At 37.7% G+C, this 19,030-nt stretch overlaps 4 protein-coding genes, 1 long non-coding RNA gene and 1 other non-coding gene across 19 annotated transcripts; 4 read left to right on the top strand and 2 right to left on the bottom strand.

The window, feature by feature from the left end:
• Position 1: 1 nt before the first annotated feature.
• Positions 2-4,126, top strand: Gdl (gonadal protein gdl). 8 transcript variants are annotated; one of them, XM_076445582.1, is made up of 2 exons: positions 2-180; positions 1,248-4,126. In XM_076445582.1, the coding sequence occupies exon 2, from the start codon at positions 1,267-1,269 to the stop codon at positions 1,789-1,791; it is 525 nt and encodes a 174-aa protein (XP_076301697.1). In that variant the 5' UTR covers positions 2-180; positions 1,248-1,266; the 3' UTR covers positions 1,792-4,126. The 8 variants fall into 8 exon arrangements, with proteins under 8 accessions (XP_076301697.1, XP_076301704.1, XP_076301694.1 ...); XM_076445589.1 differs by lacking the exon at positions 2-180 and adding an exon at positions 204-223; XM_076445579.1 differs by lacking the exon at positions 2-180 and adding an exon at positions 224-247.
• On the bottom strand, positions 506-578 carry Trnak-uuu (transfer RNA lysine (anticodon UUU)). Its single transcript has one exon. It is a non-coding gene; the product is annotated as a tRNA-Lys (tRNA).
• Lon (lon protease homolog, mitochondrial) lies at positions 2,589-9,530 on the bottom strand. Of its 5 annotated transcripts, XM_076445517.1 has the most exons (11): positions 9,459-9,530; positions 6,375-6,563; positions 6,065-6,292; positions 5,810-5,982; positions 5,263-5,585; positions 4,911-5,102; positions 4,446-4,750; positions 4,210-4,349; positions 3,843-4,125; positions 2,863-3,763; positions 2,589-2,771 (listed from the first exon to the last, which is right to left on the bottom strand). In XM_076445517.1, the coding sequence occupies exons 2-11, from the start codon at positions 6,461-6,463 to the stop codon at positions 2,589-2,591; spliced, it is 2,817 nt and encodes a 938-aa protein (XP_076301632.1). In that variant the 5' UTR covers positions 6,464-6,563; positions 9,459-9,530. The 5 variants fall into 5 exon arrangements, with proteins under 5 accessions (XP_076301632.1, XP_076301614.1, XP_076301620.1 ...); XM_076445499.1 differs by lacking the exon at positions 9,459-9,530 and having other exon boundaries at positions 6,375-6,643; XM_076445505.1 differs by lacking the exon at positions 9,459-9,530 and having other exon boundaries at positions 5,263-5,534; positions 6,375-6,643.
• LOC143219664 (uncharacterized) lies at positions 7,568-9,251 on the top strand. Of its 2 annotated transcripts, XM_076445553.1 has the most exons (4): positions 7,568-7,843; positions 7,930-8,080; positions 8,153-8,826; positions 9,111-9,251. In XM_076445553.1, the coding sequence occupies exons 1-3, from the start codon at positions 7,702-7,704 to the stop codon at positions 8,787-8,789; spliced, it is 930 nt and encodes a 309-aa protein (XP_076301668.1). In that variant the 5' UTR covers positions 7,568-7,701; the 3' UTR covers positions 8,790-8,826; positions 9,111-9,251. The 2 variants fall into 2 exon arrangements, with proteins under 2 accessions (XP_076301668.1, XP_076301667.1); XM_076445552.1 differs by having other exon boundaries at positions 8,153-9,248.
• Positions 9,294-15,306, top strand: LOC143219595 (gamma-tubulin complex component 2). Its single transcript, XM_076445528.1, has 18 exons — positions 9,294-9,681; positions 9,763-9,890; positions 9,949-10,119; positions 10,192-10,336; positions 10,437-10,608; positions 10,669-10,812; positions 10,890-11,044; positions 11,120-11,248; positions 11,317-11,493; positions 11,558-11,732; positions 11,815-12,008; positions 12,084-12,294; positions 12,355-12,523; positions 12,595-12,769; positions 12,839-12,982; positions 13,487-13,564; positions 14,735-14,895; positions 14,971-15,306. Exons 2-18 carry the CDS (start codon positions 9,838-9,840, stop codon positions 15,053-15,055), a joined length of 2,538 nt encoding a protein of 845 aa, XP_076301643.1. The 5' UTR covers positions 9,294-9,681; positions 9,763-9,837; the 3' UTR covers positions 15,056-15,306.
• A 1,403-nt stretch (positions 15,307-16,709) lies between these two features.
• Positions 16,710-18,765, top strand: LOC143219729 (uncharacterized). 2 transcript variants are annotated; one of them, XR_013011440.1, is made up of 3 exons: positions 16,710-16,955; positions 17,067-17,163; positions 17,678-18,761. It is a non-coding gene; the product is annotated as an uncharacterized LOC143219729 (long non-coding RNA). The 2 variants fall into 2 exon arrangements; XR_013011441.1 differs by having other exon boundaries at positions 16,711-16,955; positions 17,099-17,163; positions 17,678-18,765.
• Positions 18,766-19,030: the final 265 nt, after the last annotated feature.

Genomic DNA, 19,030 nt, shown 5'->3' with positions numbered 1-19,030 from the left:
TCAGAAATGGCTGAAAAACCGACGCCGACGCCGCCGACGCCGCCAGCAAAGAGTGGGATGGAGTGGGGATACAGTTTCTATTCCCACCGCCAGGTGCCGCCAGGGCACTACTGTGCTGCCACCAAGCGTAAGGACCGAGGAACGTCACTAAATTCGTGCATCTGGGCGAGGGGCGCAGCGGTAAGGGGACTGGTTCCCGCAAAATATGGCAACCCTGCCCGGAGTGAGCACTCTCATATCCTCTCTGGTATTAGTTTATTAGTTTTTATTGTCAAACAATAAAAACCGAATTTTTTGGGGTTTTCCATTTTTTACGACCACAGTTCGCAACAAAAAAATCAGCAAGATCTGTGTACAAGTTTGATGAATTTAGATTTTATTATTTCTTATTATTATTAATTATTTATTAGGATTTTTGATTGAGATACAGGCGGAAAATGGTTCAGGAAATTTTAATGTATATATTCGTTGTGTAGGATTGTTAAAAAATGTAAAAAAAATGGAACGCCCGAACAGGGACTTGAACCCTGGACCCTTAGATTAAAAGTCTAATGCTCTACCGACTGAGCTATTCAGGCGAGGTGATGTCCGGTCACTTTAATTTCCAGTTATTTTTTCTATTTCCTATTTACATAAAAATCAAATGAAACATTACTTCAATACTTATTACTTTGTAAAACAAGTTTAATACGATGTCCAGTCATTTTTAAACACACCCATTCGGTAATCTATTATATAATACAATTTTGTACGTGATGCTAAAATTTAGTACTTAACCTGTACCAATTGTTGACTCTTACGGATGGACTCTTCTAGAAAAAGTGATTAAAAAAGCTGGTTCATCGTCTACATTTCTTTCAGGAACATATCAAGTAAAATTTGCGACCTTTTATTATCAAAAATAAAAGTGTCATCGATAAAAATCGATCGCACCCTAACCTCACTTTTACTCGAAAACGTAATATTATCACCGACGAGATAATATATCTCGTCGGTGAAATTATTTATTTAGGTTGGAGGGAAAGTTTTGTCGTATTTTAAAGAAAACATTTGAATCGATTTATAAAAATCTATGTCTAAATAATATTATTCAACGATATAATTTCTATTATTTGTAACAACTTGTTGCCATCTTTCAGATAACCTGAAATTTACAAACAAAATTGCCAGCTCATTTAAAATACGACAACTTTATTTACAAACATTCGTAATAGAAAGCATACTGAAACAGATTCTTATTTATTTAGGTTTCTACTTCATGGGAAAATGGACATTGCCGCTCCGACTCCTCAAGATCTACAGAGAAAGTTGTATTTCTTGGTGGAACAGCTCCAGCACATGGCCGGTGAGCTTCCTCCGAAGTATCAGATGAGACTTCCTTACGAGTTGCTGTCCGGATTGGCCAACTCTCTGTTAAACGACACGATATTCGAGATCGTGAAAGGATTAATGGAGATTCAACACGTTACGGAGAAGCATCTTTTCCAGCAACGCCTCCAGCTGTTGAATCAGCAGAAGATTGAAACGCAGGAGACATTAACGTCTACGTCCACAGACGAGGAGAGACTGGCGATAAAAACAGCATTGCACAAAAAGCACAGGGAAGAATTGAAACAACTCGATATGAAATTAGTTCTACAATTGGATCAGAAAGTAGCAGACCAGCAAAGCATTCTAGAGAAGGCTGGAGTGCCTGGATTCTACGTTACGAATAATCCTATCGAGATTCAGGTACAGATGAGACTATGCGATTTTATAATCAGACTGAGCAAGATGGAAGTTCCTAGCTGATGCAACGACGACTAATAATACATGTCTATCAGTATTCCTCCAATAAACTTTTAAGATGTACAATTCATTACAGCTATTTATTCGTATTCGACGGAAATTGTACATTCGGTTTGTAATATAGCTTTCGTTTCTATACAAGCGGTATTGTTTATAGCCATTTAAAACGATAGAGGCAAATGGTTCTCTGTAGGATTTCTAAAAAGACAGGGTGTTAGCAGTGACATGCATATAGAAAATATATATTTCTTTTTATTAGTCAGAAAATCTCTAACGTCGACTTTCATCCATTATGTACATATTGTCTCCATATGCGTATAGAAAACAGTACTGTACGATACAAAACACAAGATTTTCTGTACGAAAACGATAAAACTTATTTACAACAGTATCGTGGCCGATATTCATATTCCGATCATCGAGTCGTTACATTGTACACGAAGAACGCGAAAGTTACTATATTGTATTTACAGTACCATTTTTGTTGTAACAAAAACGTTTGCAAAAACAGGAAAATTATCTTTGCCTTTTTGCTTTAACTCATCGATACCGTTAAGTAGGAAAACGTTTTATTTCAATGGAATCTTAATAAAAATTTATCTTCGAGATTAGATTCGTTCAGCTGACTCGTTTACCGTTATCTTTCACCAGCGTACTGCTTTTAAGAAGATAGTACGTATTCGAAGCGTGTACTTTGTAGCCTGATAGTTTCGAATAAATCCGAACTTGTTCTCCTAAGTACTTAGCTTCTAGGAGGTAATTTTACCTAGAAGAGGGCAGTGGAGTTGGAATATCACGGTCTACATATTCGTGGTCGCGAATAATCTCGGATTCTCGACAGTTTCGAAACAAATCCGATGAACGTCGGCGAAGGTAGAGGCGAAGTGAACCTCGAGGCCGTCCGTGATGTATTTAGGCAAGTCGTTGTAGTCCTTTTTGTTCTCCTCGGGCAGGATCACGCAATTCACACCGACTCGTTTCGCCTTTGATAACACAGAATAACACATGTAATAAAACAGTTTAAAAGAGTTATTTTCTCACAGTCTGTTTTCAGTCCCCGTTTCGAATACTTACGGCGATCGTCTTCTCCTTGATACCACCAACAGGCAAGACCCTTCCCATCAGACTGAGTTCCCCGGTCATCGCAACATTTTGTCTAATCGCTTTATTCTTGGCGAGCGATATGAACGCTATTGCGATAGTCACACCAGCGCTAGGACCATCCTTCGGTGTCGCACCCTCGGGTACGTGCAGGTGTAAATGCGAATCATAAAGGAACGTGTTAGTGGCATCCTCTTCGCTCAAGAATTTCCTTGCCACTGTCATAGCTATCTGAATAGACTCCTTCATCACGTCACCCAAGTGTCCAGTGACTTCAAAGCTGCCTTCGCTCTTCTTTAGGGTAGGTTTTCTAATTGTCGTTTCGATGAACAAAGTGGAACCACCCATGGCTGTCCAAGCGAGTCCCATAACGACACCCGGGGGTGTTACGACATACATTCTGTCGTGCGTGAACACAGGTTTCCCTACGAATTCGTGTAGATTCTCTGCGGTTACGTCGACTTTTTCTGCTTCCTTCTGCACAACCTTGAAGGCCACCTTCCGATGAACTTTCTCTATGTGCTTCTGTAGATTTCGAACTCCCGATTCCCGACAGTAAAATTTAATTAGTAGATTGAGCGCACCGTCGTCGATTTTCACGTGCGTATCAGAGAGACCGGAATCGCTCATCGCTTGCGGTACCAAATACTGTTTAGCGATCGCGACCTTTTCGTCGGCAACGTAACCGGACATCTCTATCATTTCCATACGGTCACGGAGGGGCTCCGGAATCGTGTCGATCACGTTCGCTGTACAAATGAAGAGAACCTTCGAGAGATCAACGTTAACGTCCAAGTAGTGATCCAGGAAGTTTGCATTTTGCTCTGGGTCCAGCATTTCTAGAAGAGCAGACGCTGGATCGCCCTGATGTCCTCTAAAACGCAAGACCATATTTTATAAATTTACTTACACAATATAGATGTAGTATTTTATTTATCTTGAAGGTAACTTACTTTCCTATTTTATCGACCTCGTCTATAAGAACCAGCGGATTTTCAGTCTTAGTTTTCTTTAAACATTGAATAATTTTGCCAGGCATTGCTCCCACGTATGTTCGCCTGTGCCCCTTGATTTCTGCAACGTCTGTCATACCTCCAACACTAAATCTGAAATACTCCCTGTTCAGCGCACGGGAAATCGATTTCGCGATCGACGTTTTTCCGACACCCGGTGGACCGTGGAAACACAGTATCTTCCCTTGCGTCGAACCCTTCAATTGACTGACAGCGATAAATTCTATATTTGAGAAAACGAGAATAGATAAGAGATTCAGGAAGAGAAATGTTTGAATTTTCTAAGAATCCATCGAATGTAAGTTACCCAAAATTCGTTTCTTTATGTCTTCCATCCCATAGTGATCTTTATCCAATATCTCCATAGCCTGTTGAAGATGCAAATTTTCAGGGCTCGTCACACCCCATGGTATAGACGTGAGCCAGTCTAAATAATTCCTTGTAACACTGGAAATGGAGTAACGCTACCATAGAGATCATGTCTCTTTATCGCTTAAATTTTATAAAAACCCTTGATCGCGCGTTTATAAGAATTAAACGTACTTGAACTCACTGCTATGACTCTCCAAGAAATTCAGTTTATTCAATTCCTCGTCAAGCACATCCATCACTGGTTTAGGTACTGTTTTCGATCGTATTCGTTCTCTATACTTCTCCGCTATCGCGTCTTTGTCATCCTTTTCTAATCCCAATTCTTTCTTTATCACTTTCAATTGTTCGTGGAGAATATACTTTCTGTGCTGTTGCTTCACTTTCTCCTCCACTTCCCTGCCAATCTTCTGTTGCAATTTACTCAATTCGTATTCTTTCTTTAGCAGCGCAAGAGATAGTCTGAGTCTCTTCGAGATCTGTGAACATCATTCAGTTTCTATAATATAGGTGGAATACATACGTAACAATAGAATTAGATTCTACGACCCCGAAAACCCCCAGGACCGTTCCCAGAATTTTCTCCAGGTTTTCGTGAGTCTGGTCCATTGTTCATTGTCAGGATTCAAGTTCACTCACATCCATTTCTTCCAACACCTGTTGCAGTTCCTGTGCATCTGCTCCAGTCAGAGCTGCACCCAAGTCGCTCAAATAGACTGGATTGTCTACAACCCTTTGACCCTGGTGCAGCATTTGTTGCAAGGACTCGCGATACAGCGGGTTCATACTGATTATATCCCGAATCGTCTTGATTAATTCTTGCGTTAGAGCCTGTGTCGATAAATATGAAATTAGTTAGTTATGCTCATTGACAAAATTCACATGTTACGAGACTCATCCTCTATATCGATAGCCATGCGAGAGCAATCGTGAAAACTGTTACGTGGGACACCCAGTGTACACCTTTCGCAGCCAAAGAGTTTACGCTTACCTTAATCTCTTCAGTCTGCCTAAACTTCTCATGGGTAATGTTTACTACTTCCACCATCAACAATGGTTGAGTGTTGTTAGCCTGTGGCTGAGCACTCCCAGGTTCTGCCACAGCAGATCCTCTACCCTCTTCCAGCTTTTCAGACGCAGCACTTTCCGGGCCGGGATTCGATTCGTTGGTCTTTTTGGCTTTCTCTGCTTCAGAAATTCTGTTCTCTGATTTTTTGCGTATTAATGATCTACGACTTGGTTTACTAGTGGTTACCGTATCGTCTACAGGGACGTGAATTGTTGTATTTAGTAGCGGAAACGTCAGTTTCATCTCTGTATATCAGGCAGTACAGTATACATTTACATATGAGATAATCAGAAAATTATTTGTGCAATGAACAATAACATAATGGTCTAATCTAACATTTAACGGTGCAACACATTAAATCTATGGTGTGAAAACAGAAGAAGTTAACTATGTATTTAAAAGTTTTCACTGAAATGTATAAAAATAAATATACATTTATATCCGATTTAGATACAATTCTACCACTTACCATGCATGTTTTTCGGCACGATGTCTTCCAGTAACTGACCGACAATTTTAATCCTCCTATGCGCCATCACAACTAATCTCAGTCGATTCCCTAAATCTTGTACCTCGTGTATCTGTGCGAACGTGCCGACAGGATAAATATCGTTCATATTTTGTACAACTTCCGCTTCGTTTCTACGAAAACAAGATTACATTGAAAAATAAGAACATACAAGAATTACATTTACCAAAACCAGAATTCCTCTGTTCAACTTACTCCTCCACCTTCTTTAAGAAGATACCGACGTACGGTTGGTTCAATTTAACTTTTCTACGAACCAGATCCATGAGAGTCGGATCGTTAAGCTCGATAAGCTTTATAAATCTGGGGAACACAGGATTCCTATTGATCGCTATGACAGGCACGTGAGGCCAGACCTCTGGCACGACAACAGTAGCTGGCAACGAAGCTGGATCATCGGCATTATCTCCGTCGTTTTCCGTGCTAATCAAAATAAAGGAATGAGATGTATACGTGTGTGTGTAAGGAGCCAACGCAGAGAGTTGGAGAAAAAATTGAAGCTTACCTCGGTGGGTCTCTGTCGTTGTACTTCTTGGTTGCGAACGATCTTATCGAGATGATAGCCGCCGCCGCAGAATGACGACGATCACGCATGTGTCTGGTGAATGATCCTAGACAATCGGCGAGGCCTGCTCTACGGAATTGCAGCGGTCGTATATGAGTCGACAACTCTTGAACGTCCGAGTGTCGGTTTCTGCAGAATGATCGAACAATCGTCATGCGGTGCCGAAAGACAGGCAGCATCTTGAAATTGACCGCTGTCACGAAACGCATTGTCCCAAACTATTTCGCTCGCGATTCACATTAAACGGAAGATAGTGTTTTTCGTTCGATCTACTTGGTAGATTCGTTGCGAGGTTAGAATCACGGATCCGGCACTCGTGAACCGTTCTGATGAAACACGGCTAACCTATAATGAAATTGTTTCTCGAGGCTCGAATGGCTCGATCAGCTGGTCGCGAGCATGTTACTGGATAAAATCATGTTCATCGATTCGGCTTGCGATCTCGAGACAGATTCATAGTTTTTCCTTTGTGAAATTTTAACAAGACACCGGCCTCGAGAAAAAGGAACGGTGATATTCGTTTGTTGTTGTATAACGCGACCAACGACGCATGCTTTCCTCGAAATCGTACATTGATTTCAAACGCAGCTCTGCCTGAGGGAAAATCGAAGGATAAAGCATTTGTTAACACGATGATTCTCCGCCCCGATGATATACTCGGAATAATTTCTTTCTACATAGGTTATATCGTTTGGTTATTGGAAATTTATAAATAAATAAAATCGATAGAGAAGCGAGAATTTATAAACGCATAATGAAAGTAAATGCGAAACATTAGAACGTGCTTTCGCTCAGTTAGGGTGCGTTCCGTTTCACGCATAATGCGAGAACTTTGCCGCGTTCGCCCGCAAACATCGAAATTTGAATTGCCGACTGTATCGAATGGAAAATTTGAAAGGAAACGCGTATATTTAAATAGTATCTGAAATTTAACCTTCAATTATACTCGTCAAAGAAATTTAAACTTCAATTTTTATTCCATGAAACAACTATTTCAATGCTAAATAAATATTTACTAGTGAGGTCGACACCTTTGTTTATGCTCGAAGTTTCCGATGAAGTTTGAAAATGTAAAAATTCGTGAAATCAATTACTTTTTCGCGCGCAAAATGTCGGACATTGCTTCCATCATGGTGTCACTCATAAAAAAATTGAAAACGCACCGCACAACGCTAACGCGCTAATGTTTGAAATTATGCTCTTCGAAAGACAAACGATATTTTTCAGTTTAAAGTATTTTATGTGAAGTGCAATTTAGTGATTAACAATGAGAAGACAAAGAACATTTGAGAATTATTCAGACTCATTTTTGCGACATCTAAACAATAACGAGGAAGATCAGGTTTCCTCTAATAATTGTGTAAACAATGGACAATCTCAGGCAACAAATTTAAAAAAATTAAGTTCAAGTAAATCTTTTAACGTATTATACAGAGAGACAGTGAAAAGTTTGTAATAATTATCTGGATTAATAGTTTAATCGTGTTAATTTTAGGTATAATGTTTTCTGCCGATATTACTAGAAAAAGTCTACTTCAGGAACCGAACATTATGAGTAAATCGAATTACGATAATACTGTCGATGACGATGATGACGACAAATTTTTTCAAAAAATAAAGACTGATATTGACAAAAATCTTTTACAGTAAGCACATTTTTATTGTGTTATAATATTGTTTTAATTTTTTATATATAATAATATTCTTCTCAAATTTAGAAATTCAAAAGAAAATTACAAGCTTAACAGTATCCAACAAGATATTTTTCCACTAAGAAAGAGAAGACCTATAATCGATGAAGAAACTCAAAATATAATCAAGAGATTCAAGAAAGATGCAAATATTGATCATACAAATTTCATGCAAACACCAGCTAATAATATAAGTACTACGCAATCTAACTCTTTTTTTAGGAATACCATAAGGTATCCTTATGAGGTACCACAACATATAAATGGCATTGAAAATATTATGAAACAACAAAATACTAAAAGATGTCCAATGTATAATGTACCGACAAGTATGAATAATGTTGGAAATATTGTCAGACAGAAAAGTACCATAAACTGTCCAATGTATGATTTGCCAAGTACAAATGATGTTGGAAATATTGTTAGACCAAAAGAAACTGTAAGATGCCCATACAATTTACCAGCAAGCACAAATGATGTTAGGCCTACTGTAAACCAGGAAAATACCATAAGTTGTCCAAAGTATAATTTGCTAACAAGTGCAAATACTGTGGGGAATTTTATGAAACCGCAAACCATATTTACGTCTACTGACTTACATATTAGGTTGGATATTTTTACAGCATTTTATTGCATATATTCTTTGTATTCGTTTAATAATTAGACCATGGATTTTATGCATATTTATGACAAAACTATGGGTAAGCACAATTTAAAGCAGTTGAAAATATTAAAAAGATTTAAAGACATCGGTGTATTGGTTTCAGCTTAATCAGATAATTAAAAGAAGAAAGAAATTTTTATTTCGTTCCTCTATCTTGCAATCAATATGCAAACATTTTTTATTTTGTATAAAGATCCGCAGTGTACTAGTAATAATTAACTAAAATATTAGGTTGGGTCATATATAATCCCTTTTCGATCGTCCCCATTAAATAAATTGCAATGACTCCATTGCTTTTTAATTAATTTCCGGAAATTTCAGAAATCCTAACAAATACGTGTTTCAAATGTGTTCGAAGATGCAAAAGGACAAAATTCTACCGCTGAACAAAACCAAGACGGCTGTTGTTCGCACAGAATGCAAAAGAGTTGTATATTATTCGACGACGTATTTTACACCTCCGAGAAGAAATTTCAGCGAGAACGTTTAGAATTGAAAAATTAGAAATATCAAAAATCCTACATGGAGAAATAATCTCGATATTCAAAGAGTGTCAACAGAAGAGTAGATGTTACTTAAATACAGATAATTGTTTTAATTTTGTCGTTCACTCTGATCAAATATTTATTTTCTGTAATATCGTTGAATTTATCGTAATAAAACAAATACCTTACGGAACGAAACGTCTATCCTATGTATATTGTATATATGTATATATTTTGAACGAGGACCAACGAGGACACGCCATTGGTTGTTTAAATCGGACCGGCATGTTGTGTATCAGAAATTTGAAAAATCTCAAGGTGACGAACGCTTTTTATGATGAGTGTTTTTACCTATACTGTTAATATTTATGTTAAATAGATATGTATTAGCGAAACTATTTCCTAAGGTACATAAGCGGATTGTTTAACGCTCCTCTGCAATGTCAATTTCTTTGTACATAACCCAACTTTACTTTACTTCTATTTAGTACGAAAGAACAAGAGCATTATCGTAAGGAATTGTTTATGTCAACTATGTGACGGTTATTACTTATTACAAAGCAATGAGTGAATTTAAATTGCATCATTTGGTGATCGAGCTGATCGGACTGTTGGGGTGAGCAATAATATAACAATAATAAAAGATGAACATTTAATAATTATTTGGTCTATAGGTCGACGTCTGCACCCGAGAAGCATGTAGAAAGACTACAAAAGGAAGGTATACCTACGAGTGCCAGTGCATTGACCATAGTCGCATCGCAGAGCTGCATTCGCAACTTGGCGAAAGGTTCGCCCGTACCTGAGCTGTTTCTTCAAAAATACGAGGAACTGAAAGCAAAGAAGTTGGTATCGCCGAATGCTTTCCGAATTGAAACAAATGGATTTTATTAACGCTTATGCTTGCGCTTTTTCAGGATAGATCTGTTAGGCTTATACGCACAAGTCTTGGAACTGATATCCGAAGACAAAGATCTGAAAAGTTACTTGGCCAAGCAAGCGGTTGCAGTAGTCTCGAATTCTAGCAAAGATGCTGCTATCACGACAAAAGATTTGCCGCAGGTCTTGTTTTTCTCTTATGAATTATTGTAGCCCTTTCAATGTTTAATTTATTATTTATATTTTATACATATATTTATTATTTATATATACGACGTTATAGATTTGCAAGAATGTGATTAAAGCTGCTGTAGAGGGCGAGAAGAAGTTAACTCAACAGGTGAACGCGATCGTGAAGAAAACGGAGACATCTGTGGTGAAACATAATTGGACTCACGAGAGGCCACGGATGAGCTGGGATTTTTATAATGAATCAAATGTCTCGCCATGCCAGAGTAAGAATCTGTTTTAATATTAAGACGTGCGGATGATTCGCTAAATGAAAGTGTTTGCAGAGGTTGTACCCGCCGTGTCTCAGGAATCCATTTTACTTTGGGACATTCTGAACTGTCTAAAGGGTATAGACGGATCTTACATTATCTCCGAACCATTAACTAGTCCATACGCTGTGAAAACATTCAAGATATCTCCCGATGTTTGTAAGGGGCACGAAGATAATTCTATAATATTCATAAAGAACATAAAATATTGTACTTTCACGTGGCATTGTTTACAGGTATCTCCTACAAGCAAATGGCGCAGCAAATATTACCGCTCGCTTCGCATTATTCCATGACAGCAAGGTTTGTGGAAGAGAAAGTGTTACCAGAAGACGGTCAGGTCAATCATGCTTTAAGAGGAGCCATAAGAAGTTTGCTGAAGGATTATTTGGTAGGTGTAAATTATTTATAAATTTTCATTCAGATATTCGACTGATATACTATAGAACGATTAAACGTTTTTCAGTTGTTCGTCGTACAATTGGAAATGGAACACATCCGCGGGAAACTAAATTTGCAGAAACTGTGGTTCTTCATTCAGCCTACTATAATCGCGATGTCCGTTCTCTTCCAAATAACGTCGACGATCTGTAAAGTGAGTGAATCGATCGCTGTTACATTCTCCAAGCTTTTGTACTAAATTAAATCAATTTGTAAATTCAGGCGAACGCGAAAGGTGGAAAAGTACTTAGTCTTCTACACGAGCAGGCGAACAACATAAGCGGCGAGGCGAAGTTTAAGGAACTGTGCATGTTTCTGATACAAACCGCGAGCGTTCCTTACATGCAAATTCTTGAAAAGTGGGTGTACAAAGGCGTGATATGCGATCCATACGAAGAGGTAACTGTAGACTGTATTTGTTTACATTTCTCTTTCTATTTATGAAATATTTGTCCTTTCACAGTTCTTCGTAGAGGATAATGAACTGATTCATAGAGAGGAACTACCGGTAGACTACTCCGCGGATTATTGGGAGAAACGATACACTATGAGGTCAGAGAGAATCCCCACGTTCCTCAACGAACAGGCACAGACTATTCTAAGAACTGGAAAATACTTTAACGTAATCCGACAATGTGGTATGTAATGTTTCTCGTACAGTGTACAGGCATTGCTACTAATTATTGATTATTTAGTTATTTCGAAGTTTTACTTGTCCAGGTAAGACTGTTCAGTGGGGAAAGCAGGAACCACTCATCTACCAGCATCAAGGACAGAAATATTTAGCTGCCATCGATAGGGCATATTCCGAAGCAGCGAAAACATTATTAGAAGTTCTGATACACGAAAGCGATCTAATGGGACGGCTTCGTAGCGTGAAGAGTTACTTCCTTCTTGCCCAAGGAGATTTTGTGGTGAGTTTATCTATTCAAGCAAAAGAAGGTATTAAATATAGATAAGAATTAAATAATCTAATAATTTAATTGTAGGTACAATTTATGAATCTCTGCGAAGCAGAATTAAACAAAAATATGTATGACATCGTGATCCATCGTTTGGCGTCTCTTCTGGAAGTTGCGCTGCGCATGTCGACTGCGGATTCTGATCCTTACAAGGATGATCTGAAACCTGAACTGTTACCGTACGATCTTCAGTTTCAAATGTTCAGAATACTCTCCATTCAAACCAGGGAGGAGGAAGGTAGATCTCCTCAGCTTGTCTGCACAGCTTGAATCTACAGCTTTGATTCTTTCTTTCCAGAGTACTGCTTCAAGAACGATAAAACTCTAACCGGTTTGGAAGCGTTTGTGTTCAACTACGACGTCAAGTGGCCTGTCTCTCTGATACTCAATAGAAAAGCGATCGCCTGTTATCAGATGTTGTTCAGACATCTGTTTTATTGCAAATACATAGAAAGACGTTTATGCAGGTCGGTACGGTACATACCCGATTGCAAATACCTTCATTTTGCTCTCTTCGATTAACTTCTCTGTCTTTCAGAGTATGGGTCGGCAACAAAATCGCCAAGACTTTCGGCCACAACGTGGCGATGTTTTACAGAAAAGCATTCTCGTTGCGTCAACGCATGCTCGATTGCATCCAACATCTGGCGTACTACATGATGGTCGAAGTGATCGAGCCGAACTGGTTGACGTTCATAAATAAAATGAGCAAAGTATGATCAGCTTTTAGAAACGTCGCTTGAAACGTGAAAGATATTCGAAGTTTTCAATTGTTCAACCAGGTCAGTAACGTGGACGATGTTCTGAGCGTGCATCAGGACTTGCAGGACAGCTACTTGAAGGAATGCATGTTAACCGATCCAGATCTGCTCGCCTGCATCACCGACATTTGCGCCGCTTGCATCAACTTTTGCGATTTCATGGAGGTGAGTTTTACCCTAACTTGTTACCGATCGAACGCGCACAGGTAACTGAACTTTTCTACAGACGTGTATACGGTACACATACATACACCAGATAAGGATCAAACACTTTTCCTGAGTTGCGTTCTTTGCTTTGTGTCGGACTCTTTCGATTGCCTTTATTTAATACGATACGAAACGGATACCTCAGCTGTTGCGGAACTTAATATACAGGCGGTAGACGCACTAACAATGTCAAACTACTTTGAACACCTTTCTCTCGGTATTTATTTATATTTCGATGCATCGAAGAAGGAAAGCGTTGGGCAGTGGGCGAAGCATTTGAATTAGCACTATCATCGAAGAATTTATTCTTCGAGGAGAGCCTCGATTAAAGGTATTCGATAGTAATGAAATGTATACTGTCGAGAGATCGGGTTCTGCTGCAATAATTTCTGTGTTAAATGTTTGTAAAACAATCTTGAAAGTTAGTAGTAAATTGAACGTTAATCTTTTACTAATGTTAAGCGTATGAGCCCATACTACATTGACGCCGAATTGACTTCCATGATTGGCGCCTATCAGGAAGATGTCTATGATTCCGAGGTATATTCCAAAAAGTTCTAACTCTGCTTTCATGCATTTTACGTAGTCTTAGAATCACAAAGCTTCTTTTCTAGCGAACAGAAGTCAGTATAGAAGTCATTTCTCCCATTCTCACCGAGAACACTTTCTCGAAGTCGCATGGTAATCTGTACATACAATGTTCAAGCACTATAAATTTATTCGGAAACGATTCAATTCCTTTTCACGTTGATAGTTCGTGGATCAATGTAAACATAAACTTATTTATAAATCGTCAACATATTATATCTAGTAAAAACATTTTCGGATTATCATCAGCAATCTTATTAGGCACATGGACGAATTAATAGTTTTATTTTATACACATGTATATCGACACAATACATAGTTAAGATCTAATTGTAAGCTGTATACATTCAGAAACCGAATAGTAAAAATTATTTTCGAACATTCTGACCAATTTTGCAAGCATAATAGAAGCCTATACTAGTAGGAGAATCAAATATTTTGACCCGTAGATGCGTAATGTCTCTTTTTTTTAGTTCCAGAAATTTACTAGGATACGAGCACAGTGGATCCGTTTTCGTCCGATTTGGTCGACGTCCGACGTTGTGTCTCTTTTTCGCACGTTCGAAAAAAGAGATAGATGCGTCGGACGTCGGCCAAATCGGACGAAAACGGATCCACTGTGCGCGTACCCTTATTCTACTTGTTCCGATGTTAATGTTGCATGCAGACTTCGTATTAAATAAGAATATACAGGGTGGAACATTTGGAACAGGTCCTCCGAATTGTATCTTTTGAATGTCCCAGCCTGTATATTTGTCGACTTATGAATGCGATGTAATTTATGATATGTCACTTAGTGTATAAATATTTGATTTATTTGAGATTCATTTTTGTATTTGATACCTGAATTTCATTCAGACATAGCATGGTTCTATGTATATGCATAGAGTTGTACTACTTATAGAAATCTCGTTTTTATATTACAGGTACGTTCAATTCAAACGATAAAATGCATTCGCTTTACTTTTAGCCTGCCAATCATACATATATATATATATATGTATACGTCAGTGGAATATTTCAGACATCATTGTGTACATTAACACTCATTCTCAAAGATGTGCGCTTCTTAATCTTATGTTAGTTCGAAGATAATAAGTTTCTTTCTGTCTATTCTGTTAGAATGATGTTGAAGACATGTCGAAAGCAAATCCAGGAAGCTTCGAAGAGACAATTGTATCGCTGGACGATAAGTTTACGCAAGTATTAATGCGCCTTCTGGATCGAATCTGCGATCTAGGAAGTGGTAACAATAATGAGAAACTGTTGAACGTGTTCTGTAGGTGAGTATATAGATAGTTTGCAGATGTTTAAAGTCGCTGATTATTTTCATCTAAATATGTAATTCTTTTTATCAGGCTAGATTTCAATTTATTTTATACCGACATTTTAATACGACGTGGAAAAGAGAAGGCAGCCATGCAAGAGGAGGTCTCCGGTTAGCTGTTAAACATTTCGTACACTGTGAAATTAATTTACAAGGGCACACACACGCACACTATTGTGCGTATCATTTCCGTTCTAATCTTCTCATCTTTCATAAATGCATACAATCCGCAGTCTATTCGTCTAGGTATAACGTTTTGTACCTACTGTTCGCACATGTAGATCTTATTTATTGTACAATTACAATACTCGATCAATAATGCGTTTATCATCATTGACTTGATAAAATAAAATACTCATTTTGTTTACAGTCTGGATATAATAAAGTATAAAACTCCTCGAACATCTTAATCGTAAGTCAATGTAATATATTATAACAACACTCTCTCTCTCTCTTTTAAAATCAACGATTGTAAAACGATCATTCGCAAAAATGAAATGATCGTAACTAGACGACAATGGTGTAGCAATATCTATCTAGGTGCACGGTAGTGCACCAGCCAAGTTCTCGCACTACCTCCTTTTACACTTTACACGAAACAACTTAGCCGTTTTTTAGAGGGTTGTAACTCGGCACTGGAGGCAGACGGAGAGATGTAATTTCGTACACTTGTTAAATACCGTTGGCCCGACATTGGAGTCATTGGACGTGATCGTTGGCCCTACGTTGGGTACAGTAAGGTACAGTCAGGTACAGTTGGGTATTACCGTTGGCCCGACGCTGGCGCAACCAGTGCTGCCAGATGGTTGTAAGATTGCAACCAATTGCAACCAGGTACTCTCCTCCTTTTCCCCTTCCACTATCCTATTCCATCGCTTTAGGATTGAGTGGGGCAAATGGGAGACACGTTGCGCGTGCGCGATGGGGACGCAACGATGACAGATGAGATGACATGACATTTCGCAGGTTTTAGGTTATTGCCGCGTATCGTATCGTACTCGTGTACATATACGTACTTAATGAAATAAATCATATGGTTCGTTCTAAATAGACATTGTAAACATTCTTTAATATAAATAAAATGAATTGTAACATGTGGGAGTTTCAGTCTTGAAGCGAAGTATGAATGCTTACTTTTATATGTACAATTGAAAAAATCTTGAAATCTGTATGTATGAGTTACATTCCAGTAAAATCAATAAATCATAATATATTTTAACACTGTGTTAATCCTCATACGCTTCTCAAAAATAGTTGCATAAAAGAGACTGGGATAATAAATTCACTCATTTTTCTTCTACATGATAAATTGACAAATTATGTTTTATTTGTAACGTTACATTTTAAAGAAATACAACTCACAACATAGACATAAATGGATCAATAATTACATAGTATGTGAAATAAGTAAATGGGTGAATTTTACGCGGCAATAACCTAAAACTTGCGAAATGTCATGTCATTGTTGCGTCCCCATCGCGCACGCGCAACGTGTCTTCCATTCGCCCCACTAAATCTCCGTCGCGCACGCGCATGTACTGAAATGTACTCTGCAGAGTCATAGACATATAGAGATAGACTGCGCGGCCTGTACGAAGCGCTGAAGCCCACAATGGCGGCAAAAAACAAAAATAAAACATCAATAAATACATCAATTAGAAAGAGAGCGCTATGGACCCCGGCTAATGCTCTCTCTCTCACTCTTTGTACCGCGCGCCGCCATTGTGGGCTTCAACTCGCCCATAAGACGGCGCAGTCTATCTCTATATGTCTATGTGCTAGTGATGGGCACTATCGACTAAATTCAACTATCGACTAGTTACTATTTAGTCGCTACATACTATCGACTATTTAGTCGATAGTTTTTAGTGGTTTTCAGTCGACTGAATTGCTTTACTAGTTATGTTCTCCATGTTCGATGAAGTTGATGAAACTCAGCTTTATTATTGAAATATTTAATGTTATTATATATTTTACATTTGTCGTAGTAGAGATTAGTAATAAAATTAAATTAAGGTAAAAATTCCAAAATTATAATTAACCTAACCTTAAATTATTATGGTCTATACTATTGAAATTCATCCAAATTTACTAAATGTTAACATTTAAAAACATTAATTGGTCTAGGTTTTTTGCTGAAAGTCGGTTCCTTCTTTCAGACATAATCTGTCCAGCCTTTGAAAATATTCTTTCTGATGGGACAGAAGTTGCTGGGAATACAGAGGTATTTACATATTTTTCTGCTATTTTGAAAAGCTGTGGCATTGTGTAATTGTGTTTATTCCAAAATGCGACTTCACAGCTCTTAATATTTGCGTACAGTAAATCTATATACATATTGACGAATTATGGTTGTTGCATATTCTATAGGTGTGGATTAGTTTGTCAACTGCGATACTTTTGTTACAAGAAGATTCTAAAATTCATTGTTTTCTTCAGATGATTCTTGATTTTCTGCTGCAGCTCTATTTGTATTAGTTTCATGACTATTGCGTGTTATGCACAAGGAACTTATTTCATCTCTAACATATTCTGCGCTGTCTGTGCAATCCTATCGACTTCAAATACAGCTGTTTTGAATCTTGGACCTAATAGTGTGGCTATTAGAGTAGTATTATTTTGTTCAATGTAGTCAAATCTTATCTCAATATTATTTAAAATGTTATTTTGTAAATGTAGTCCTGCTATGGTTTTTGGTATAATGATGTTTATGGCATTTTGAATTCCTCTTATTACAGGAATAATTTTGGATGCTGTGGGATATTTTTCTGCTGATAATTCAACTGTAACATACTCTAGTGGTTTCAACAACGGTATACCTCCCTGTGTTCAGCTATAAGTGATATGGGACTTGTGGCTAATGAAACTGTGACAGCAGACAAAGGCACTTTTATTTCAAATAGTCTTTCCAGCGTCATGAAAGAAATGTTTAATTTTAAGTTAATGTATAATTTTCTCTATAGCGATGCTATGTTGCTGCAATTGTTTTTTTATTTTTATTTGATTTAATTTTATGTATGCATATTGGGTTTTACCTGTATAATAAATAAATAAATAAATAATCCTTTTGGTGTTATCGATATTACATAATATTATAGGATAGGATAAATATAATAATAATATATCAATTTTGTACTAAATGTAATAAATATTTTATTAACATAAATGAAATGCATAAATCATTCATATTTTCGGAGAATATTTGTAATAATTAATATTTAGTAGTAGAACAATTGAATTCCGTCCCTCGTGTCAATCTGACACTTTTCTCGAAATATCGAATTGTTTGTAAGAAACACGTAACCGAAAAACTTAAGATGTAAATTTTAACTCATCAATTTGACTAAAAAAACATCGAAAAATAATTAATCACCTGCTTGTTATTTTATCGTTTTTTTTACTACTGTGTCAATTTGACACCGAGGGACGGATTCAGTTCATGAAATGAGGGTTATGAATTAATTAATTTGATAGGGCTAATGAAATAGATAGTAGGATAGTAAAGAGATAGTAAATGTCATGATTGAATCTGATCGATTCAGTTGATATATAGCTCTACCCGCTCCATAAATCAGTCGATAATTCAGTCAGAGAGGTAACCTCTGATTTAGTATAGCATTCGACTGAAAATAGTAACCCCTACCACTGCGAAATTCAGTCGTTCAGTAAAACAGTCGACTGAAAATAGTAACCCCACCACTGCGAAATTCAGTCGTTTCACTAAAACTAGTCGACTGAAAATAGTAACCCCCACCACTGCGAAATTCAGTCGTTCTACTAAAACTAGTCGACTGAAAATAGTAACCCCCACCACTGCGAAATTCAGTCGATAGTTTAGTAAAACTAGTCGACTGAAAATAGTAACAGCTACTATCGACTAAATCGATAGTTTTTAGTCGATTGCGCCCATCACTACTATGTGCAGAGTACATGACCATGCATGGTCATCAGAGAGAGCTTTTTTCGCGCATGCGCGAGTTTCTTCAGGACCGTATCTACGTCCGAAGTTTCTGGGGAACTGTGGCAGCATCGGCGGCGCCCTACGCCGCGCCGCGCCGCTGTCACAGCGTTATTTATGGGCTTAGGGTCAT

Source organism: Lasioglossum baleicum, chromosome 2 (genome assembly GCF_051020765.1).
Source record: "Lasioglossum baleicum chromosome 2, iyLasBale1, whole genome shotgun sequence".
Lineage (NCBI taxonomy): Eukaryota > Metazoa > Arthropoda > Insecta > Hymenoptera > Halictidae > Lasioglossum > Lasioglossum baleicum.
Note: the sequence above shows the minus strand (reverse complement) of the source record. Positions and strands in the feature narration are given on the sequence as shown.

Coding starts and splice junctions, on each gene's coding strand:
- Lon (XM_076445499.1), bottom strand. CDS start 6,643: ATGCGTTTCGTGACAGCGGTCAATTTCAAGATGCTGCCTGTCTTTCGG. Junction 6,293..6,374: donor AACGACAGAGACCCACCGAG/GTAAGCTTCAAT, acceptor TATTTTGATTAG/CACGGAAAACGACGGAGATA. Junction 4,350..4,445: donor AGTCATAGCAGTGAGTTCAA/GTACGTTTAATT, acceptor CTCCATTTCCAG/TGTTACAAGGAATTATTTAG.
- LOC143219595 (XM_076445528.1), top strand. CDS start 9,838: ATGAGTGAATTTAAATTGCATCATTTGGTGATCGAGCTGATCGGACTG. Junction 11,249..11,316: donor TAACGTCGACGATCTGTAAA/GTGAGTGAATCG, acceptor TTGTAAATTCAG/GCGAACGCGAAAGGTGGAAA. Junction 11,733..11,814: donor TAACGTAATCCGACAATGTG/GTATGTAATGTT, acceptor TTACTTGTCCAG/GTAAGACTGTTCAGTGGGGA.
- Gdl (XM_076445582.1), top strand. CDS start 1,267: ATGGACATTGCCGCTCCGACTCCTCAAGATCTACAGAGAAAGTTGTAT.
- LOC143219664 (XM_076445553.1), top strand. CDS start 7,702: ATGAGAAGACAAAGAACATTTGAGAATTATTCAGACTCATTTTTGCGA. Junction 7,844..7,929: donor TTTAAAAAAATTAAGTTCAA/GTAAATCTTTTA, acceptor TGTTAATTTTAG/GTATAATGTTTTCTGCCGAT. Junction 8,081..8,152: donor ATTGACAAAAATCTTTTACA/GTAAGCACATTT, acceptor TCTCAAATTTAG/AAATTCAAAAGAAAATTACA.